The 24,564-nt window shown below is 41.1% G+C and overlaps 1 protein-coding gene and 2 long non-coding RNA genes across 3 annotated transcripts; 2 read left to right on the forward strand and 1 right to left on the reverse strand.

The window, feature by feature from the left end:
- Nucleotides 1–444: 444 nt before the first annotated feature.
- On the reverse strand, nt 445–8,398 carry LOC145421943 (uncharacterized). Its single transcript, XM_080292942.1, has 3 exons — nt 8,299–8,398; nt 3,665–6,934; nt 445–1,244 (listed from the first exon to the last, which is right to left on the reverse strand). The coding sequence occupies exons 1-3, from the start codon at nt 8,396–8,398 to the stop codon at nt 445–447; spliced, it is 4,170 nt and encodes a 1,389-aa protein (XP_080149068.1).
- Nucleotides 8,399–12,397: 3,999 nt separating this feature from the next.
- On the forward strand, nt 12,398–13,958 carry LOC145422029 (uncharacterized). The gene is made up of 2 exons (XR_013903405.1): nt 12,398–13,248; nt 13,334–13,958. It is a non-coding gene; the product is annotated as an uncharacterized LOC145422029 (long non-coding RNA).
- An 8,012-nt stretch (nt 13,959–21,970) lies between these two features.
- LOC145421743 (uncharacterized) lies at nt 21,971–23,468 on the forward strand. Its single transcript, XR_013903111.1, has 2 exons — nt 21,971–23,088; nt 23,304–23,468. It is a non-coding gene; the product is annotated as an uncharacterized LOC145421743 (long non-coding RNA).
- Nucleotides 23,469–24,564: the final 1,096 nt, after the last annotated feature.

Raw genomic sequence — 24,564 nt, forward strand, 5'->3', positions numbered from 1 at the left:
ACACCTGTGAGTTAGTAAAACTACGTTTGATAGCTGATAAACATTTACTGTGTTTTATGAAGCAACTAAATTACAGAAAAATCCAGAAAAATTACAGGAAAGTAAACAAAAAGTAAAATTACACTTTTTAAATAAAAGCATAAAAATCAACACATGAAAAAGTCCATAAACATCAACATCAGGAGTCACTGAGAAAATAAACGTAATATTAGATCAAAGTTAAAGAATATAAAATATGCTGAAAACAAAAAGTAAAAAGTTGAACATTATAAAGTCCAACAAAATATATTTAACACTTCTATGTTAAAGATAAATCAGTTTAAAATGAGATCTATCAGGCAGCAAACAGTAAATATGAGATTTTTATGTGTTATTTGTCTTTGTCGACTGAGTTCAAACTGATCTTGATCTTTTCCTCGTTCTACTTTGTGATCACATGAATGTTCAGTGAAGGAGTTTCTCTCCTTTGTCTGTTCTAGCCATGATCTCTGCTTTTTCTTTCATCTCCATCAGAGACTCAACTCGTCTCTTCCAGCCTGGTTTGCCCTCAGATTTCTCTCCTTCAATAAGCATGTCGATGCACTCTGGAATATACAGAGGGTTTGTCTTCAGTGATATCTCTTTAAGTCTGTTCAGACACTTAGAAGATTTCTCTATCAGTTTCATCACTTCAACCTGTAACGTTTCATATTGAGCCTTCAGTTTTTCAGCAATCTTCTCCATTCCCAGGTATCGCCTCCTCTCTGCTCCATATTTGTTAGGTTTCTCACTCGTCTCTTTTATCTCCTCAAGCTTGGCTAACCCAAGTTTCACCTGCTCCTGCAGATTCTCAATTGAAATCTCGAGCTGCTTTCTTTCTCTGAGGACTTCCTTTGTCAGTGTCAAGATTTTAGTTTCTATAAGACTCAGAACGGCAAAAAAACTCTTCATGCTTTCTGCCCCCATTTCCCAAAAAATCTGATCAAAGCCTCCTTTATTACCCTTCCTCCAACTGACTTCTTCAGATGATCTTTTATGTGCAAACAAGGCTGGATTATTAAATTTGAAGTGAACCGGCAGCCCGTCTTTTGTTTTAGGACATGGGACTCCTGCAGCATTGATCGCCTCGAGAACTGGAGGTCGCTGACCGTCTGCAAATGTCACCACAATGCTGATGTTTTCTGCCACATCTTTGCCAAAGATTGAGAGCACTGAATCAAACACATATTTCTGTGTTGCTGTGAGTTGTGCTAAAGCAGCCTGAGCTACAAAACACACAGCATCGATTTCACTGACACCATGTGAGGAAGTGAAGAGATTACGTAGCTGCTCTACGATCTCTCTGTCTCTTTCTATGCCTCTTGTATCTCCAAAGCCTGGAGTGTCAATAATGGTCAGAGAGAACGGGATTTGAAATCCCTCCTGGTGGTTGATTTTGTAAACAGTGACTTCAGAGGTCTGACTGTGAGCTTCGATACAGGGGGTTGAAATGCCCCAATTTTTACTGGAACTATCTGGCTACTCAACTAAGGACAATTATGTTTTATTTTTCATCCCAGAATAACCCTCCTTGGGTTGGGATGGAAGCAAATTCTCTTAAAATGCCATTAAACTTGTACTTATACTCTGCACAGCCAAAACAATTAAAGAAAGAAAGAAATAATCCTATAGTCCAAAATATGATTGAAGTTTGGTTTACAGTAAAAGAAATGATGAATATTAAGAATAATCTCTCTCAGTTTAGTCCTATTTGGGGAAATGCTTTATTTGCACCAGGAAAGTTGGACGCAGGGTTCCAGGGTTGGGCAGAAAAAGGTGTTGGGAAAGTGGTGAATAATGGTTTCATTTGAGGATTTAGTCTCAAAATTTCAAATCCCCCAAAACATTTCTTTAAGTATTTACAGATTAGAAGCTTCAAAACAATCGATTAATAGTAACCTAAAGCTATTATAATACAACTGGATCATGCAAACATATGTAACAGGGGTGAAATTGAACAAATATAACAACAGAATTCCACATACATGTTTTAAATATGGGGAAGCCCGTGGGACATTTTTCCACTGAATGTGGGAATGCAGAATTGTCAGTGCATTTTGGCAGGAGGTGATGAACAAAATAAACCAAATTTTAACTACAAAGATTGTTTTAGATGCAGAAATGTTGCTATTACATATTTATCCAAAAAATCTTAAACTAAGAGCCCATCAAATTAAGTTTATGGATTATTGTACATTACAGGCAAATGTATAATTGCATTAAACTGGAAAAAAATCAATCCTCCTGCTATTATGCTATTGAGTGTTTACAAGTCTTTGTATGCTGTTACAAAAACAATAAAAAGATTGTTAAAAAAAACCCCCACACAACTCTACAAATTATCCATTTCTTTTTTGTGGTACAGCTTGTCACTTTTGCTCAATCCAACATGGAAGCTAAATGCAAATAGCATTTTCCTCATTTCCTTGACTAAGAATGTCATTTTAAAAAGTATCCTATGTGACTTACATTGCAGTAATGTTAAATTCAACTACATATAATTCAGAAATAGTCATTAATTGCCTTTTAAAATTTGAAGTTTTTTATTAGTGTGTGCTAAAATATGTGACTTTGCAGGAGTTTCTGAACTTTTTATTGTTCATTATGATGTTCTACATCAAAGATTCTGATTCATTTTGATGTGAAAAAAAATCAGTTACAGTACAGAAGCAATCTTTTTATTATTTTTGATTCAGGTTAATGTTTTTTTAATGTAGAAATTAAAGAATAAAGTAAAGAAACCTTTTATTACACTGAACATTTGCAAATCCTTGCTCTTTCCACAATCTCCTCTTTAGACCGTCACATTTTTTTATTTTATCTTTTTATTTATTTACCTTCACTATTTTTTAAATTTGATTTACTTGTATTTTCTCTTATTTCATTTTAACTTCAAGACAAATGTGTATGAGGAAAAAGGTAAAAGAAACTTGACAGTTATAGTGAAAAAAAATGAATTCAGACTTTCATTTTGGCTCCCTCTTGCATTCTATGTTTTGAGATATCAGTCTTCCAAAGTTCTTACAATTGTTAAAGTTTCAAACTTGATTTCAGTAACTGAATATTTTTCTAGCAAAAACTTTGTCATTCAGGCTCCTTTAATTTCCAACAATGCAAATTTGAGAAAACAAAAATCAGAATCTATAAGTTCCAATTCTTATTTCTTACTTTGACAGTTGTATGATCAGAGCTCTTTCTTAGTTGAAATTAATATTTGAAAAAGCGTGGCAATATTTAATTGTACTTAATTTTTCTCTTATGTCTCTCAGGACCCAAGCTCGTTGCCCCCAGCCTGGTTTGGTCTCTGATCTTTCTCCCTCAATAAGCATGTTGATGTACTCTTGAGTGGAGAGAGGATTTGGCTTCAATCTTATTGCTCCAAGTCTGTCCAAACACTTTGCAGATCTCTCCAGTAGTTTCTTCACATTATCCTGCAGAAGATGTTCTTTACAGATCAGGTTTGATTTCAGTCCTTCAACAACTGTCTGATCTTTGTTGGTTTTTGGATATTTTTCTTTCAGCTCTTTCACTGTTTGTTTCTCTCTGACTCTCTGATACTCCCAACTGTACTTTTGTAAAAAGTGTACATTAATGTGACATTTGTTTGGACACTCAGTGCAGAATCCACGTGACCAAACTTCTTCACAGCCTTCTTTCTCTGAATCCGTGGATGTGGAGGAGGGATAGTAACAGGTGACATGACACTGCTGACAGTTGATGAGGAAGTTTCCTTTACCAGAAATACGAGCTTTATAAGGCTTCATGACAGCGACTGTAAACTCAAAGTTCCTATATCTGTTGATCTCTGCCTCATATTCATCAAGTTGAAGTCTTGTGTTTTCTAACTCTTCATACCTGGCTAATCCAAGTTTAATCTGCTTCTGCAGATCTTCCACTGAATCCTCGAGCTGCTTTCTTTCTCTGAGGACCTCCTGTGTCAGTGTCAAGCTTTTAGTTTGAGTCACATTCAGAGCAGCAAAAAATATCTCCATGCTTTTCGTCCCCATGTTCCAAAACATCTCATTAAAGCTAATATCATCATTATATTTATCAATATCTTGCTCTTCATCATCGTCTTCATTGTAAACTTCTTTATCATCACTGTCTATGTATTCAACATCATAATCATCATCATCTGTTTCTTCCACAGATGATCTGTTGTGTGCAAACAAGGCTGAATCATTGAACTTGAAGTGAACCGGCAGCCCGTCTTTTGTTTTAGGACATGGGACACCTGAAGCTTTTACTGCGTCTAGAACTGGAGGACGTTGGCTGTTTGTGAATGTCACCAGGATCCTGATGTTTTCTGCCACATCTTTGGCAAAGATTGAGAGCACAGAATCAAACACATATTTCTGTGTTGCTGTGAGTTGTGCTAAAGCAGCCTGAGCTACAAAACACACAGCATCAATGTCAGTGACACCGTGCTGAGCAGAGAAGAGATTACGGAGCTGCTCTACGATCTCTCTGTCTCTTTCTATGCCTCTTGTATCTCCAAAGCCTGGAGTGTCAATAATGGTCAGAGAGAACGGGATTTGAAATCCTTCCTGGTGGTTGATTTTGTAAACAGTGACTTCAGAGGTCTGACTGTGAGCTCGTGATGTTGACTGATCCTCATTAATGAATTTAAACCTGAAACTGTCCTCCCACTTTACACCAACAATGTAGTTGATCATCCCATCGATCAGAGTGGACTTTCCTGATCCTGTCGCTCCAAAAAGCATTATTGTACGATTCTGCCTCGTGCTTTCTTCTCCAAAGTTAAACTTCCTGCATCCATCTATGTTCATGTGTTCTTCTGTCAGAGGCAGTTTGTAAACTGAGGGGGAATCAGATTTGATCTTTTCCTTTTTATCTTTGAGAAGTTCTGCGAGGTGGTTAAATGTTGTGTAGACTTTAACAGTGATGCTTTCTTTGCTTTTTCCAGCTGAACCACAATCACATCTGACCCTGACTGCATATTCTGTATCTGTCTGAAGACCTGACAGGATCACATTTTCACCTGCTGACTTTGTTTGGTTCCACTGCAGAGCTTCCTCATTATCATCTGTTTTTGAATACTCCACCATGTAACTCAATATCTGCACATCCTCTCCGAGCTCAGCAGGTTTCTCCCAGCTCACTGATATCTCACTTGAATATGGCTGAGCTTGAGGTTTTCCAGGAGGGCTGCAGGGTAAAGTTTTAATGGCATCACTGATTACATTAGCTGGTCCGACACCTGCTGAGGTCACTGCTCTGCATCTGAACACATACTCTGTGTTTGGCTTCAGATCTCTCACTGTGACTTCTTCAGCCTTTGCTTCTGTCTTCTGCTGCCATCCATCCTCTCCACTGACACAGTACTCAACAGAGTAGGAGGTGATGTTCTCCGCTCCAAATCTGGGTGGAGAAATCTTCAGTGTCACACTGTTGTGGTTTATGTCAGCTGCTGTCACAGTTTCAGGCTTTGAAGGAGGCTCAAAGTTCTCACTGACAGCAAATCCACCTTCATAAAGGTAGATGCTGGAACCTTCCTGTGTCTCATTAGTTAACCCCACTGTCAGGAACTTCATGTTCTTGTTCTTCTTGTTGGCCTCTGCAAAATCACTGAAGAGTTTTGCTTTTTTCCTCATTTCAGCTGTTACTTCTTTTGAGGCGTACCATTGTTCCTTCTCTACATCATGAGTGTGAGGATCTTGAAGGAAAAAAATTGAAATTAAACTGAACAAGCTAACCCGGTGGTCTGGGTTGGTTTTTCCTCTTAAGTATCTTGATAAAGCTGAGAGGTACGGTTCATCCTTTCCCAGAGAGGTGAAAACAAAACACACAACATGCTCTGCACTCAGACTTTCCTTGTACAGATCATTTTGAGACGAGATGATTTTGGTGTTTTTCATCATCTTGGTAAAAGACATTAAAGTGTAGATTTCTCTCTCTTTACAGTCCATCCACTCGTTCAGGTTTTTGCTGCTGAAAGGTGAAGAATGTCTCTTCTTCAGGATCTCTGCAAGCTCAGCTTCCTCTTCTCCTCCTCCTCGGATTGATGGAAGTTTCTTGGCCAAAGATTTTTGGAAATCCAGCTTGAACTCAGAGCACATTTCTTTAAAACGTTTAAGCTTTTTACCAATCTGTGGGAACTGCTGTGCAGTGCTGGTTCTCAGTACATCAGTGCAGCACATTTCCAACTCAGAGAAATCCTCCAGTAGAGTTTGTGCTTCTTGAACTAATTTTATACTGATCTCACGAACGACTTTAGGTGCAGAAGAATTGAAACTTTCAAGTGGGACGAGCCAGACCTTCACTGGTACAGCTTTGTCTCCCAGTAATCCTGGCAGGCTTTGGTAGACTTTTATTGCATCTTGAAAGGTTGTTGGTGGTTTTGGAAGACAGAAGTCTCCATAAAATTTGCAGGAGAATTTATCAACACTTTCTTTCTCTATCCCTTCCATCTTCAGGGAACCTTCACCCTCTACAGAAAGTAAGGGAATCTTCTTGATGGTCACCTTCAAGTTACCCTGAACATGTTGATGATTTTCCCTTTCAGAAACCTCACGGTCAAACACAAAGAAAGCTTGTGCTCCATAAAGAATAGCTGTGACTACATGTGTTGCTAAGCCTTGATCAAAAACATATGGATGCTTCACATTTTTTGTTCCAAGATGATTCATGGACAGCTCCTGGATCTTTGTGGTTGCCTTGTACTTCAGTGTTACTCTGGCCTGATTTCTGGAAGATTTACTATCATTCAGATATTTGGCAGATCCATCAACCTGAACCAGTCCACCTAAGAAACTTGCCTTCAGTGAAGCATCAACATTTAGAGCTGAAGATTTGTCTGAAATTGATTCAGATGCAACAATTTCAAAATCATTAGAGGCCTGTGGTCTTTCTGATATATCTTTGATGAGATCGCTGTGGTCCCACAGAGTCATTCCTGCAAAAGGAATTAAGCATATAGTTAGGGCTGGACCAGGTGACCCTGAATCCTCCCTTAGTTATGCTGCAATAGACGTAGGCTGCCGGGGGATTCCCATGATGCATTGAGTTTTTCCTTTCCAGTCACCTTTCTCACTCACTATGTATTAACAGACCTCTCTGCATTGAATCATATCTGTTATTAACCTCTGTCTCTCTTCCACAGCATGTCTTTATCCTGTCTTCCTTCTCTCACCCCAACCGGTCGCAGCAGATGGCCCCGCCCCTCCCTGAGCCTGGTTCTGCCAAAGGTTTCTTCCTGTTAAAAGGGAGTTTTTCCTTCCCACTGTCGCCAAAGTGCTTGCTCATAGGGGGTCATATGATTGTTGGGTTTTTCTCTGTATCTATGAAGCGCCTTGAGGCGACTGTTGTTGTGATTTGGCGCTGTATAAATAAAATTGAATTGAATTGAATTGAAAAGAAAAGAAAAAGGAGCAAAAATACTTCAGCTTCTGGAAGAGTTAAGACAGAGCTACTGTTATAAATTGAAATTGTGTGAATGCCTGTACTCTCTCAAATTTGGAAATATTTATATAGTTATGAATTAAGTTTAACTTAGAATAGATAATTTGAAACTTCTGGTAAATTTATTTTATGTTTCAGCTTCCCACAAACTTTTCTCATCTGTGTCTAGCCTCCATTGTTTAGCAAATGTGATAAAATCATTGGTTATTTTACAACTGTGCTCCCTTATGAACTCCATAAACATATTACAGCAACAGTGATTTGATTTTTGCATTGGTAACAACACAGTAATGGCAGTTATTTTCTGTGCTTGTTATCTTCTATGCACTTTAACCTCAGTAGTAACATCATTTTAATGCACCAGGATCAATTCGGCATGACTTAGAGAATCTGGGAAGAGAAGCATCAATCTTTCTGTTAGCAGATGACCCTTTCCTTCCATATAAGCCACACATATAACTTCTCCACAAATGTACACAGTAAGGGTTGGTACCAATTGTTTTTTTTAATTGTTCATGACTGGTTTATTTTTTTAATTAACAGACAACACAAAGCCCTTCATTCTCACCAAAAGATGGAGATCAGGTTTTGGGTTTTATCACTGATATTAAAATGTATGGACTTTTGTTCAAAGAAGAGGGGATGCTACACAGTGGAAACATGTCCCTGTCTTAATTTTTTTTTAGATGTGTTGCTCCCATCAAATTCAAAATATGCTCATATTTTCTTGGTTAAAACATTTTATGCTTTGTGTACTACTGGAAATAAAGTAGGGATTTATGAGATTTGCAAATGAGTGTATTCAGTTTTAATTTACATTTTATATAGCATCAACAATCTTTATATTTGAATTTGTACCAGTGATCAGTGAGTCACTGCGGCAGTCGTATAGCATCCCGAGGCTGAAAGGCCGGCCAAGTGCTGCCACCTCCGTCGTACTGCTAGGTTTGCTGTCCATGGCCATGTCTGAATGGGACCCAAAGACAGAAAAAAAAGCTTGTTAGTTTGCATCTTTTCTGTTTATTTATCTTGTTATTCATCTATGTTAATTGATACTTGGTACTTTCACAGAAAAAAAACATTATGCTGATGATGGTAAATAAAATATTACGATTATTTTACAAACCGAAAAGATGCATTTTATTATAATTTAAATAAAATAATATTACGATACTCAGAGTGCTGGAGTACTGGAGACTTGGATGCTCAGTTTGGGTGGGAAATTACAATAAAATTACCATCCTGTCAGTGTCATGCTAAAAAATGTGGACCCAAATGTAGACTCAGGAGAAAAAAGCCAATATAATGAAAACAAACCTTTGTACGGGGAAAACAATAAGGCCATACAAAAGTCCAGAGGGGCTACAAATATAATCCAAGCCAGGAACACAAAAGGAAAGTAACAATGAAACACCAGGGTAACTAGGCAGAAACTAATCTGAGAAGACAAGACATAAGATACAGAAGCTACCAAAATAAAAAAGGAAGTAACAAAATGAGGGAACACCTGACACAGAGGACTGACTAGATACAGGGAACACAGTGGAGGCAAAAATAAGGATAGATAGACTTATTTCAAACATGGAAATATAACTGAAATAACAAGAGAAAAAAGAACAAAGAAAACTTAAACCCCATCAAGTTTCATGTATATATCTATGTCTACAGAATGTGTGTGCTTGAAAAGGAGTAGGATGGAGTTTCTACTTTTTCTGTTCCGCATTATTTCAAATTTCATTACTTAGAAATCCATATTCAAAATTCAACATAATATGATTCATACATGTTTAACTATATAGAAGTCTGCACTCATATACAAAACATAAACATACACACATAAAACTATTTCAGTACTTAAACCAAAACAACAAACTACATTTTTACATAAACTAAGCGCCCTGTGGTTAACACCCGCTTAATCGCTGAGCTTATTTTAGATCTATGTGACAAATACCTGAATAAACACTTTAGGCTTGGGCTACTCTGGCATTCATCTATTAAAATGATTACAAGGCTTCAGTAGGGCACAATAAGACAACTCAGTCACTGAGAGGAAGATTTCCTATATTCATTCTATGTATTATTTTTTTTAAAAATAGTGTGAATTTTTGTATTGATGTACTTTTCTTAATTTCATCTGTACAAGTGTCCACACTGACTCCAAGACTGTAATGAAATGTAAATGTAATGAATGAAATATTAACAAACTATAATAGAGCAGCAAAAAACAAACAAACAGTACAATGTACTGCAAATGTGAAGGACTTCTCTGTATTAGTCATTTACAGGTATTTTTCCACATTTTTTTAACTACTGCAATGCATCGTGGGAGCAAGAACCCCAAAAGGAGGGAAAAGTAAAAGCAAGTTCAGCGATTACACTTCTCTCAGGCTTCATTTGGATATTGGACTCTGGAGTCGGAGAAACTGCCTTCACATTTCTGTGGTAAATATTAAAGCTTTTATAAAATAACGTTTTTCAAAAGACTCCACATTTTAATTTAGAAAGAACTGATCGTTTGTTTGTTAAATGGTGTCTGCTGTAACCAGATAAGTCAAGAATATTTTACTGACTCATTTTGAAAATAATTTTTATTTAGGTTTAGCGTGACTTTTCTATTTGACATGAAGTTTTCTATTTTACTTAATACAAATGTATGTTTCACTATAATACCGCCAGTTTTGCCCTTCAGTGGCTGGACCAGTTCATAAATACTAAAGTTAGCTGTCTGCTTCTCTCTTGTCTTTACATTAGTGATGGGATTTCCGGCTCTTTTTAGAGAACCGGCTCTTTCGGCTCGGCACACTAAAAAGGCTCTTTCGGCTCCAAACCGGCTCTTCAGGTTGTTCTGTTGCTTTAATTAATTTATTATTAACAATAATATAAAATTATGCACAAAAGGAATTACTAATGTAAAAAAAAGTGGTTTTATTTATATATGTTAATGTATAAATATTTACGGTGGCCCCTAGAGACAAAGCACGTACAAACTCCAAAACACATTTCTAGCTTTAACTGAACTTCAAAACAGAGCTATCTAGATCACTTAAATTATGCAATTGAAAGCATGTGTGTATTGTTTGTGTATTTATACACAAGCACTCATATATATTCAAATAATTTAAAAAAAAAAGTTCATTTACCTGTTACTACCACACACCAAATCCGGTCGTTGGAACTTCCTGGCTTGTGTAGCCACTAGGTAACAAAAGCTCAACACTGCGCCCAGCATCCTGGAGCACTTCTGTTGTCTTTTGTACGTGTTTTGGAGTTTTTACATGCTTCTAAGTTTTTACGTGCTTCTGAGTTTTTATGTGTTTTGGAGTTTGTACGTGTTTTGTCTGTAGGGGCCACCGTAAATATACTTTTATTTATTCACTCCACATAAAATGTAATAAATAAATCATATAATACAAAAACCAACTATTTAAATTTTCAGCTTTTTCCTTTTTAAAACAAATTTAAAGTGAAAACAACACAAAACACAGCAAACCACAACACAATTAAATATAAATTAAAATATGAAAACAAAAAGAACATGCACATTCTCTGTCATATGGGCCTGCATGAATAAACTTTCTGAATCCTTTATCATCCGCAACTGAAAATAGTTGTTTATGATTACAATACCTTTCTAATGTGATGTTGTTGCTGGCTCTCTTTCGCTCCCTCCCGCTCTGTTCCTTTGCTACTGAGTGTAACTACCGCCCCTCCCCCCTCTTCCCAGCGCAAAGCACAAGGCTCGAGTGCGGAGTGAAGCGGGAAAAAAAGTGCGAGAGAGAGAGAGGGTGAGAGAAACAAAAAAAAAAAAAAACCCACGGCTCGCGAGCCATCTCGCGTCGTTCACTTCAAAGATCCGGCTCTAAGAGCCATTTCGTTTGTGACTGACACATCACTACTTTACACAGCTGTGACTGCTAGCTAGCGAATTAGCTAAAGTCAGCGATGTAGATAACTGGGAAAAGTGAAAACATCATGGTTCTATTGATGTGTAGACAGGAAGGAATAATTTACTCTAATACACCCGTTATATTGTAAGTAAAGACCCAATAGTGTTAATCTAGGACAAATGTTCACTCTGATTCATTGATGAAGTGAATGCAAGTAAGTAATCAAAGGTGAGTTTTTGGCAATAACTGACTGCATATGTAAAGTATATAAGTGGTCAGATATGAATGCAAACCACAACAGCCACAGCAGTGATTCTGCAAATAAAATGTACAAATATTGTTAAATTTTTCTTCAGTGTTTGTCAGGTGTCCTGTTTGAAGAAAACACTTTGGAGCCATTTGAATACATGTGAACACATTTACATGAGGACAAAGTGAGTCATTTTGTTCATGTATTAGCTCTTTATTAGCTGGTCATTTTATGATGAGATGGCTCCTGTCATTATATGTTGGTGTAGTTTTTGAGTTGAGGAGAATAAAAAGATATATAACATTAATTGTACCCATGTTGCTGTGCACTAAGCAAAGGTTAATTTAGAAGATTACATTTAAGAATTTGTCAGCAAATGGTGTGTTAGGTTGTAATTGTATAGAAATGTATCGTTAAGGATATTAAGTACATTTACGTCTGGTGTCGGAGTATTGTCTTTTCCACGAGTGGCAATGTGTATGTTAGCTCTCTGGACCCACGACCTTTATTATTCGTTCCCTTGCCTGTTTTCCTTCCCCAGCCTGCCACTTTGCCCGACCGCCTGCCTGTGTCTCTGGAGAGTGTTTACCTCAATCAGAGCTGAGATTTATGTCACCCACCTGTGCAGCCACCTGCCTACACGTTTACCCATCTCCGTTTCTGGTCACGAGAAACCCCCTGCCCAAGTCTGTATTTCGGTTTGTAAGCTCTCCAACTCTCCATCTAACTTATTTTCACCCTCGGTTTTCGTGTGCACCCTTTAACTTTGTTCTGTTCTCTTCCCATAGACCGAGAGCTACGCCAGTTTCCCCTCAACCTCCAGGGCCCTGTTTCAGGAAGCCGGTTTAGTGGAAAAACTGAGTAAGTATACCCTGAGTTAACGAAAACTCTGGGTTTTCGGTTTCACAAAGCGAGTTCAGCTGCAGCCTGAGTGAGTCACTATGACGACACACTCCGTGAAGCTAACCTGCCCCCTAGCAGGTTTACTACAACTAACCCTGACTGTCTCCGCCCCTTTGTCGGAAACCTGACTGTAGGAAGTGTCAGACATGGCGTGCCACTTCCTTGAAGAGCCAGATCGTGAAGCCCAAATTCTCCGCAGAGCTCTCCGCCGGGAGAGAGTGATCAGAGCGCGTTTGGACATTTTATCATTTCCTGATGATTTCCTGTGCGAACGTTACCGTTTCTCAGCACAATCTATAATTTATTTGAATAACATCCTCAGGCCATATATTACGCATGTGACACATCGCGGACATGCTCTCAGTTCTGTACATATTATTTGTATTGCACTTCGGTTTTTTGCAAACGGGAGCTTTCTGTATAATATTGGTGACGCTGAGCACGTTTCCAAGGCTACCGTCTGTCGGGCAGTCAGGAATGTTACAGTTGCACTGAAACGTCTCCTGTACTCGTCTGTGGTGTTCCCCGGTCATAGACCCACAAGATTTATCAAAGAGGGATTCCACAAAATTGCAGGTATCAGGATGAACAAAACTTAATTTATGATGTGGTGATACTTGAACTACTACTTAAATTCTACATTTATTTTCAGGGTTCCCAGGCGTGATTGGCTGTACAGATGGCACTCACATTCCAATCATTGCTCCTTCAGTAAATGAAGGAGACTATGTGAACAGGAAGTCTTTCCACAGCATTAATGTACAGGTACATAGTTCCCTGTAGCATGTCAAACTAACAAATTATTTCATTATAGTAATGGATGCTAATTTGTGTTCTCTGCACTGTGAAGATCATATGTGATGCTGCCAACATTATCACAAATGTGGAAGCCAAGCGGCCAGGCTCTGTCCATGACTCACAAATATTCCGTGAATGTACACTGAGCACAAAATTTGGACATGGTGAGTTGAGAATACTTTAAAATATATAAAGACCAATTGCTTCAGGGACATTTGAACTGAAGTGTACCCTTCTGTCTTAGGAGAGTTCACTGGCTACTTGCTTGGTGATAGGGGGTATCCATGTTTACCCTATTTGCTTACCCCTTACCCTGACCCTGAACCGGGCCCACAGCAGCGATATAATCTGGCTAATTGCAGGACAAGAGCCAGAATTGAAATGACTATCGGAATGCTTAAGGCCCGGTTCCAGTGCCTGCAAAGACTCAGGGTCACCCCAGAAAGGGCATGTGACATTATTGTGGCATGTGTGATTCTTCACAACATTGCCACAATTAGAGGAGAACACTGTCCTTCTGAACAAAACATCAGTGATCCAAACCATGAACATCCTGACCCTCCCACGGACATACAAGATGGAAGAGCAGTCAGAGACACCATATGTCACAATCATTTCCTTTGACCCATCACCTCAACATGTTGAAAGAAGAATAAACAGATTTTTTGTTCAACTGGCTTTATTGGTCACCTGTATTTCCTGTACACAAAGTATTAAAAGATGTAAACCTCATAAAGTGTCTCTGTTGCTTCCTCCTCTGTAACAGCTGTCAATGTTTCTTCATTATTTTCCTGTAGTAAAGAAATTAACAACATTGCTGTTCTACTGTAAACTCATATAATCTGTGGAGTATTAGGAGTACTCATAACTGCATGTTGGTCTGGCTCAACAGGAGGCTGCACCAGATGCAGTACACCACCACCATCAACTGATAGAATATGAGGTTTATACAGGTCACGTATAACTTACAAGGGACCAAATGGCAATTAACAAACATACCAAGCACCTTACACTTCATTGTCATTATGCTCTCAAAGACAACCAAGACTGAGGGAAGGCAAAATCAGTCGGAAAATAACTTCACTACAAAATAATTCATTATGGTAAAGAGTTTATCAAATGAATGTGTCGCACTGCAAAGGTGACTGTGAAGAAAGGATGTATGCACATCATGTATTATTTTGAATTTACCCCTTATGTAGGCACTTGTGTCTTGCGGGGTTATTGACTCAGAGGATGTCCCCGCAGAGATGCCTTCGGCCACAGGGCGCCCACTGTTTTGGCTGAGGGCCAACTGCTCAGCCTCTGTGAGTGGTGGTGGTGGAGGACCCCCACCTGTTTTTCAGGCCTCCGCTTTTTTTCTGTTGGCTATAACGGGGTCACATTTGAGCATACAGAGTAAGCAAATATGTACTTGTAATGTGCTCAGATAATTTCAATAAGTGCTTACAGAAAGAAAATTAATGTAGCCTCTAACTGCAATTGATTTACATGGGACAAACAGACCAAGCACTATGGCTCATAATACAATTACACCTTACCTGTTTGGACTATATTTTTATATTTCATTTTTACTTGCTGCCAGGCACGTTTGGGGCCTGTTGGGTTGCACCTGCGCTCACATCACGTCACAAAATAAAATGTTTAAAATAACAAATAAAATAACATATGATAAAATAACGTGTTAAATGGGTGGAAATCCCTAGATCAATGTTTAAATTAACACTCACGCATTGACTCTGTCGGCTATGTTTTGCCATGCATGCTTTTGCAGCTGTGGCTGTGTTACTTTTTTCCGCGGAATTTGCATGTTATCGGCATATGCTGCCATCAGAATTTCGGCCTCAAGCGCTGTAAAATACATTGACCGCGCCTTCTTTCCCTCCGTCTCCATGGTGACTCGCTTAATCTGTGCTCCGCTTATCAGGGCTTTATGTATCCTCGTCCGCGCGCTTCACTTGGGGTTAAAGCAACTCCGCGTTGACTGAACTAATTGTTATCAGCCTTTCTGAAACCGAATATTCCGAGTTGGACAGTTCGGGGTTACTCAACCGTGAGTGTCGTTTTTCACTCTGAGTTTTCCAAACCGGCTTCCTGAAACAGGGCCCAGATCTGTGTTTTGTGGTTTCCCCTGTCACTGTAAATAAACACCATTCACTGCAAATCCCCAGTGTCTGTGTGTTCTGCTTTCTGGGTCCACCTGCATAATTATCTAACAGTATATATTACAGAGTATACTGTAAATATATTGAATTTTCCTTTTTAATATTTACATGAAAATCTGTGAACTTCCGTAAAAAACAGAAAATGTCTTGGCAGAAAATTACCAGGACAATTTCTGTTTTTCTACAGTTTTTTTTTAACTTTTTTTTTTTTAGGGTGTATTAACAGAATTCACTTACCAAAACTAAAACAAAGGTCTGAGAATATAAACATAAAGAAACCAACTAGAAATAACTGCTGAAATTAAAAGAACACAAAACTCAAAATATCACAAACACAGTTCAAAACACAAGAACTCAAACACAGGGCCAAACCCCCATAGTTCATGACAGAAGGTTACTTGCCTTACAATACTGTACTGTTTTCTTTTTAAACTTTGGTCTTTATGCTTATTGTTTATTGCAGGACAGGAATTCAGATAACAGAGATGAAATGATAATTCTGACAGACATTTTAACTGTTCCCACATTTTTATGCTTTACCTTGTTTTCATAATTAATCCAGGTCTGTTTAAATGCAGATTGTACTCACTTTAATCTGAAAGGTTTTTCTTCTTTTATTTCACCCTCACTGTATTACTAAAACATTTCACCTTGTGCAATTAGTAAAAAAACAAAAAGCTCTAAAGCATCTGTAGGGAGTCTAAAACAAACGTAATTACCCCAACTGACCCAAAGCTAAGCCCACATGTGCCTTCCTGTATAGAAAAAAAGAAGAAAACTTTGGTGTACTTACAGTAGAAAGCTGTGGGAACCTCTGAGCTCATCCTGTTTCTTTACTGCCTTTATAACTCCTCAAAGGGACAAACTTCACCTGGTGACGTTGACTCATGAACAGGACATGCAGCAGAGTATCAGGCTGTTTTCTCAGAAAGGGTGTGACCTGTAGAGCACTGTTTCAGAGAAGCCGTAGTGAAAATAGACAAAGAGTTTAAAACAACAATAATAATAAAAGACAGAATGGTGGTTTGAGTTAAACACTAACAGGACTGCTGGCTTAAAACGAGAGAGTTCTGGGTTTGAAGCGTCTTATAAGAGGGGAAATTATGTGTGGAGTACTATTTTACCTGTGCATGTTAGGATGTTTTTCAGGTGCAGGGCCCTATTTCAGGAAGCCGGTTTAGAAAACTCAGAGTGAAAAACGATACTCAGGGTTGAGTAACCCCGAACTGTCCAACTCGGAATATTCGGTTTCAGAAAGGCTGATAACAAGTAGTTCAATCAACGCGGAGTTGCTTTAACCCCAAGTTAAACGCGCGCACGAGGATACATAAAGCCCTGATCAGTGGAGCACAGATTAAGCGAGTCACCATGGAGACGGAGGGAAAGAAGGCGCGGTCAATGTATTTTACAGCGCTTGAGGCCGAAATTCTGATGGCAGCATATGCCGATAACATGCAAATTTTGCGGAAAAAAAGTAACACAGCCTCAGCTGCAAAAGAAAGGGAGCATGCATGGCAAAACATAGCCGACAGAGTCAATGCGTGAGTGTTAATTTAAACATTGATCGAGGGATTTCCACCCATTTAACACGTTATTTTATCATATGTTATTTTATTTGTTATTTTATACATTTTATTTTGTGATGTGATGTGAGCGCAGGTGCAACCCAACAGGCCCCAAACGTTCCTGGCAGCAAGTAAAAATGAAATATAAAAATATAGTCCAAACAGGTAAGGTGTAATTGTATTATGAGCCATAGTGCTTGGTCTGTTTGTCCCATGTAAATCAATTGCAGTTAGAGGCTACATTAATTTCCCCTCTGTAAGCACTTATTGAAATTATCTGAGCACATTACAAGTACATATTTGCTTACTCTGTATGCTCAAATGTGACCCGTTATAGCCAACAGAAAAAAAGCGGAGGCCTGAAAAACAGGTGGGGGTCCTCCACCACCACCACTCACAGAGGCTGAGCAGTTGGCTTCCACATTTGTGATAATGTTGGCAGCATCACACACACACAAAGGTGTGGGGAATGGGTGGGGTGCTCTGGATTAGGGCTGCCACAAATTATTATTTTGATAGTCGACTAGTTACCTGTTATTTTTGCAATTAGTCAACTAATCAGATCATCATCCATCCATCCATCCATTCGCTTCCGCTTATCCTTTTCAGGGTCGCGGGGGGCGCTGGAGCCTATCCCAGCTGTCATAGGGCGAGAGGCAGGGTACACCCTGGACAGGTCGCCAGTCTGTCGCAGGGCTAACACATACAGACAGACAACCATTCACACTCACATATTCACACCTAGTGGCAATTTGGATTATCCAATTAACCTATCCCCACAAGCTGCATGTCTTTGGACAGTGGGAGGAAGCCGGAGTACCCGGAGAGAACCCACGCAAACACGGGGAGAACATGCAAACTCCACACAGAAAGACCCCGGCCTGATGGTGGAATTGAACTCAGAACCTTCTTGCTGTGCGGCAACAGTGCTAACCACCGTGCCACCGTGCTGCCCCAGATCATCATCCATTGGACATAAACTGTACAGCTTATTGCACCAGCAGCATCTGCTCTTATATAACTATCATTAGCTTACAGCTTTAAGTGTTTAAGCTATGTGACTAAAAATGAAGACAAGATGTTATTTTATTAAACTTTTAATGAAATTTGCAGATTGTTTCGGTGAAGTTTAATAAACTCAGCCGTCTGCTCCTTGCCATCTAAAATATAACAGGACACCGGAGTAAATTCTTGCGCTTCTGTTTAATCAGTTTTCTGCTTGATGCTTATTCAGCTGTGTGAAAACTATAACTTCAATCTCAGCCAAACTGATTTACTCAGGAACAAATCAAACACTAAAAAAGCCAAACAATAACATTTTGAAGTTATCTAAGTGACTTATATATCATGTTTAACCTGAGGAGCGAAAGACGGCGGTGGGTTTGAAAACGATTTGCCGGGAGTCCGGTGTTCTCGCCTGCCCTAGTGAGGCTTGAACCCCGGCTAGCTATCGATCTGGTGGTTAACAGGCATCTCCTAAAAGGTTGGAGCGCTTTAGCAAATATGTGATATCTTGATAAACCGAGCAGATATTTGAAGTTTACGCAGCTACATTCTTGGCTGAAAATATGTTAAAAGTTTATTTTGTTACCCAGAAAGAATATTAAGAGTAATATTAAAACTAAGTAGCTGCCGCCATTGTTGGAAACTGGAATTGGCTGGGCCGCGCTTTGAATTCTGGGATAGGTTGGGCCGACGATACACCTGACCCATCCTTCAAATCTGGGGAAAAGGAGGACGCATCTGTCAGCCACATTCGGAGGAATTTGGACAGCCTTCATCGTGTCGCTGTAACGTAATCGGCCTACAAATGCGGCCGCCGAAGGATGCGGCCCCTAAACTTGGACACAGCTACGATACCGGAGACAGCTTCTTCTTCTTCTTCTTCTTTGGTATGTCTGTGAAGGTTCTCAGTCATCCAGGTCATCGTAGTCAAAGGAGCTTGCAAAGAAAAGCGTCTGGACTTCTTTAAGTTACTTGAAGACGTTTCACCTCTCATCCGAGAAGCTTCTTCAGTTCTAAGGTCAAATGATGGAGAGTCCCAGATATAAACCTAGTGGGAGTGACCCCCCACAGAGGGACAAAAGGACCCCTGATGATCCTCTAATCGCCTGAGCCAAGGTGTGAAACTGGGTGTGGGTCCCAATCAGCCAGAGTTTCGGGTGAGTTCATTGTGGTGTATGCTGTGTATGCTGTACAGTGCAGCGAGGAATGCCCAGACCTCTACACTGGAGAGACCAAACAGCCACTTCACAAGCGCATGGCACAACACAGAAGAGCCACCTCCACAGGACAAGACTCAGCAGTCCATCTGCATCTAAAGGTCAAAGGTCACTCTTTGAGGATGCCAATGTTCACATTTTGGACAGAGAGGACAGATGGTTTGAAAGAGGAGTGAAAGAAGCATCTATGTCCACTGTGAGCGACCATCTTTGAACAGAGGCGGGGTTTACGACACCAACTCTCTGCCATCTATAATCCAGTTTTGAGATCCTTCCCAGACGCCTTAACGCCCACTCACATCCTGGGCCATCTGACCTCAGGAAATCACATGATAAGGTGGGGCCAGGTTTCACAATGAACTCACCCGAAACTCTGGCTGATTGTGACCCACACCCAGTTTCATACCTTGGCTCAGGCGATTAGAGGATCATCAGGGGGTCCTTTTGTCCCTCTGTGGGGGGAAACTCCCACTGGGTTTAAATCTGGGTCTCTCCACCATTTGACCTTAGAACTGAAGAAGCTTCTCAGGTTAGAGATGAAACGTCTTCAAGCAACTTAAAGAAGTCCAGACACTTTTCTTTGCAAGCTCCTTTGACCTTCTTCTTTGGTGTTTAACGGCAGCTGCCATCTTCTGTTTCAGTCAGTTATTACACTCTTAAATCCTACTGCTTATTCCTGCGTCTTTCAGGATCTTACAAAGCTTCAAATAATGCACTGAGTATTAAATTAATCTGTGATGATTTTGATAGTCGACGTAATCGTGGCTGCCGTACTCTGGACAACTGTTTTTGTCATGTAATTGGATTGCACTTTGTCAGGCCTCTACCCTAAGGCCTGACTAACTTGGGTGTCCCACCTGAAGGCTAAGCTTCTGCTGGTTTAGCTTTTATGGTCACTAAGACCCGCAAACCCCCTGACCATGTTAAGGTGGCAACCCATCAGGGGGAAACCAGAAAAGCAAAAAAACAAAAAATAAAATAAAATATTCCTCATCAGATTCTAACAACTAAAAACATGACATTGACCTTAATTGGATGGCCTATATCGAATATATTCAAAACCAACAATAACACTTCACACTATTGCCAATATTAACAAAACTAAAAAGGGTAGGCCCAATTATTTTTATATATATATATATATATATATATATGTGTGTGTGTGTGTGTGTGTGTCTGTGTGTGTGTAGTCTTGAAAATTAAACTGAAAAATAGAAATAAAGAATAAAATAAATGTCCATCCAGATCTTCACAACCAACAACATAGAATCTTAATTGGATGACCTTATTCAAATAAATTTGCAAAATGAAGTAAGAATAAAATAAGACCTCTCAATATAGCCAATACTTACAAAACCAATCAGAAAGAATCAGAAAGGGTTTTATTGCCAAATGTTGAGCAGGTTTACAACATTAGGAAATTGCTGCGGTGCTTCAGTGCAAACATACTGTTATAAATACTGTTATAAATTAAGCTTAAATAGACATGAGAAAAAAATAAGAATAAGAATTAAAAGTGCTAAGTAGATAGATATATACATGATATATACATGAGTGCAGGTGGTGATCAGTGCCAAACATGGAATGATGCAGTGAACACAGCGTAGGGTCATGTGTTAGTGGTGGGAACAGTCATACGGTTATTGTTCATGTGTCCAACAGCAGAGGGGAAGAAACTGCTCTTGTGGCGAGAGGTTCTGGTGCGAATGGACCGGAGCTTCCTGCCTGAGGGGAGCAGGTCAAACGGACTGTGTCCAGGGTGAGAAGGGTCAGCTGAGATCCGAGCTGCACGCCCCAGTGTCCTGGAGGTGTACAGGTCCTGCAGAGATGGGAGTCTGCAGCCAATCACCTTCTCAGCAGAGCGCACAACACACTGCAGTCTCTGTTTGTCCCTGATAGTGGCTCCAGCATACCACACGGTGATGGAGGAGGTGAGGATGGACTCGATGATTGCAGTGTAGAACTGCATCATCGTCCGTGTTGGCAGGTTGAATTTCTTCAGCTGCCTCAGGAAGTACATCCTCTGCTGGGCTTTCTTGATGACGGAGGTGATGGTGGGCTCCCACTTCAGGTCCTGGGTGATGGTGGTACCCAGGAAGCGGAATGAGTCCACAGAGGTGATGGGGGTGTCAGTCAGGATGATGGGGGGGAGTGGGGCTGTGTGCTTCCTGAAGTCCACAATAATCTCCACTGTCTTCTGGGCATTCAGCACCAGGTTGTTGTGGCTGCACCAGGACACCAGACGTTCAACCTCCCTCCTGTAGGCAGACTCGTCCCCGTCAGAGATGAGCCCAATAACGGTGGTGTCATCTGCAAACTTGATTAGCTTGACAGACTGGTGGGTGGAGGTGCAGCAGTTGGTGTACAGGGAGAAGAGCAGAGGAGAAAGAACACAGCCCTGAGGGGAGCCGGTGCTGATGGTCCGGGAGTCCGAGACATTCTTTCCCAGCCTCACATGCTGCTTCCTGTCCGTCAGGAAGTCAGTGATCCACCGGCAGATGGGATCAGGCACATTCATCTGGGAAAGCTTGCCTCGGAGATGGTCTGGAAGGATGGTGTTGAAGGCAGAGCTGAAGTCCACAAACAGGATCCTGGCGTAGGTTCCTGGGGAGTCCAGATGCTGCAGGATGAAGTGTAGGGCCATGTTGATGGCGTCGTCTACAGACCTGTTGGCTCTGTATGCAAACTGCAGGGGGTCCAGGAGGGGGGCCGTGAGGGTCTTGAGATGGGAGAGAACCAGGCGCTCAAAAGACTGCCCACCTCTCAATTTTAAATACACGTAGACATTGAGGGCTAGCAGGAGGGACTATGCGCTTACCTGCTGCTCCTTGGCAGGTAGCTCCATGCCCTCCTGGGTTTTAATTGCACCTTAGAACACACATGCATCAACACTACAATGAGCGGGTGGAGGGAGGTTTGGAGTCTTCTCCCACCCCCGTTCTCTGCGGCCTGCTGGAGCGGGAGGGCTAGGAGGAGTTGGCCGTCCGACTGCGGTCTGGGGTGTGGGGCCTCCCTGCTGCTACGGAGTCGGGGTGGTCTGCCTCTCCCCACCGCAGGGAAAAGGGTAACACCACCTGGGTCTGGGTGCAGTTCCCCCCTCCAGGGGCAAGGGTACCTAGACCCGGTTTGTAGAGTACGCTTGGGGAGTGTGATCGTGTGTACAGCGTCTCTTTATGTCTGTCTCCACGTTGGTTGAGTGTGGAGTAAGTGCATATGAGAGCATGAGGGGGGGAATGGATGTTTGTGTCTGTGTGTGCCTGTATGTCTGTGTCTATATGTCAGGTTGGGTATCAGACGCCACCTCTCTGGGGACATCTCAGGCCCTCCAAGGTTTGGAGGCCTATCTCCACCCACCACCACTTCCCCTGCCGGTGGCGGACTCCCTCAGGTGTCGGTGCGTTGGTGGTTCTTTGTGTCTGGGGGTGGGCGTCCAGGTACACACCGGCTCACTCCTTGGCGGCCGCTTATCGGGGCCTGGAGCCTGGGGCTCGCTCGGGCCCCTTCGGAGGTGGGGTGCCCCCGGCCTCTCGGCCTGGGGCTCGGTCACTCAGGCACAGTTGGCTGCCGGCGGAGCTCACGGGCGCGTCACTGCAACTCCCCCTGGCTTCTGCTCCGCGGCTGCTGAGTGAGCCCTCATCTGGGACTCTCCTCAGCTCTTTCTGGAACAGTGGCGCGGCTGCCCCTCTGTTGGTCTTCCTTGGTCTCTTGTGTTCTGGGGGCCTCTGGATGTCTGGAGTTTTGATCTCCTCCATACCCGCTTCACACCCTGGAGGACGGGGCTGTGGCCCCCCCACACTCCCTAGCAGATCATTACATGGAGAAACCTTTGGAATGCAAGCATGCTGATCCACACAGGTATGCACACGGGTGTTCACTGCTCGTAGACTTAAATTACACCTTTCTTGGCTGCTACTTCGAAGCACATCTGTCCTGCGTGCTGCACAACAACATTGAATATTTAGTATTTACTGCTGTTTACACTTAGCTAGATTAATGCGATGGTGTTGTGTTTAGTATGTTGCTTTGTTTTTTTTGTCTTTTTTGCTTGTTTTCTATTCTTCTCTCAACAGGTGATCCAGGAGATTTTTATTTTTTTTCTCCCCCCCTTTCTCACTGTCCCTCTCCCCTTCTGTTTTTCCTTTCCTTCCTCTTTCTTTCTCCCTTTCCTATCCCTCACTCATGTCTGTCCCGTCTGTAACATCTGAAAATAAAATATAATAAATAATAAAAACAAAGATCGACCAAATGGACCAATACGGCAATGCCACGAAGATCCATTTGGCAAAGTAAATCCATTGGGTATCCTTATTGGTCTTCAGACAACAATTCTGATGGCTAAAGAACCAAATGGGACAGGCGAGAAAAAAAAAAAAAAGACTTCAGTGGATTTTTCAGCTACTGTAGTAAATCTTGTCCATATTCAGTTTGTGGGTAATCAATTATTTTCTTTCTGAACTTCTAAAAGTTTGACTTAAGGGGCAGGACATTTGTTTAAGGGAGCATTGCCCCCTCTTGCCCCAGTGTATAGCCGGCCCCGGACCCAAGTGCAGGCACTGACGACTGACTTAACTGTGAGTGAGCTTTATTTACAGTCGGGGATGAAATACAAAGAAAAGCAGAGCATGGTAGCAACTAAACTTAAACAAAACCTAAAGTGGGAGCAACTATGAAATAAAACAAAGGAACCAAAAGCATGAGGCCATAAACCTGGGCATGAAACATAAAAACCTGAGGTGGAGAAACACGGAACCTGGAAGATGGAGAAACTCAGCAGGTGATACACAGTTGACACGCAGGAGAGATGCAGATGAACCAGCAACAAACAGGAAAACACAGCTTACACTTATCAGGCTTATCCTTATACACACAGGGATACAGAGGGAATGGAAAACAGGAGGGACACTGTTTGAGAAAATGTATGTTATCTGTTGGAGCCACTTTTTTAAAAGGGAGATGAGCTGTAAACACACAGTCAGTTCACAGGGTTCAATGCTAATACAAGGAATACATTTCTGTACATGTAAAAGTACCACCAAATACGATACAGTACTTACCATACAGGAGGTTTACAGTACATAAAAGAGGATAAGCGCTGTGGGGAACAAACACCATGAACACATTGAATGCACAGCAATCTACACTTCAACCCACGGACAAACATGTCAGAGAGAATCTTCAGTGCCAGCCCTCAAGCTCACCGTGGCAAGGAAAATCAGTTTCCACGCAGCGCCTTGTCTGCAACAACAAGAAAGGGTTACACCCCGCTGAAACACAATAAATGAATTGGGGCTTTCTGATACAATAACATACAACCAAATATACGGAAAACAA

Source organism: Astatotilapia calliptera, chromosome 18, assembly GCF_964374335.1.
Source record: "Astatotilapia calliptera chromosome 18, fAstCal68.1, whole genome shotgun sequence".
NCBI lineage: Eukaryota > Metazoa > Chordata > Actinopteri > Cichliformes > Cichlidae > Astatotilapia > Astatotilapia calliptera.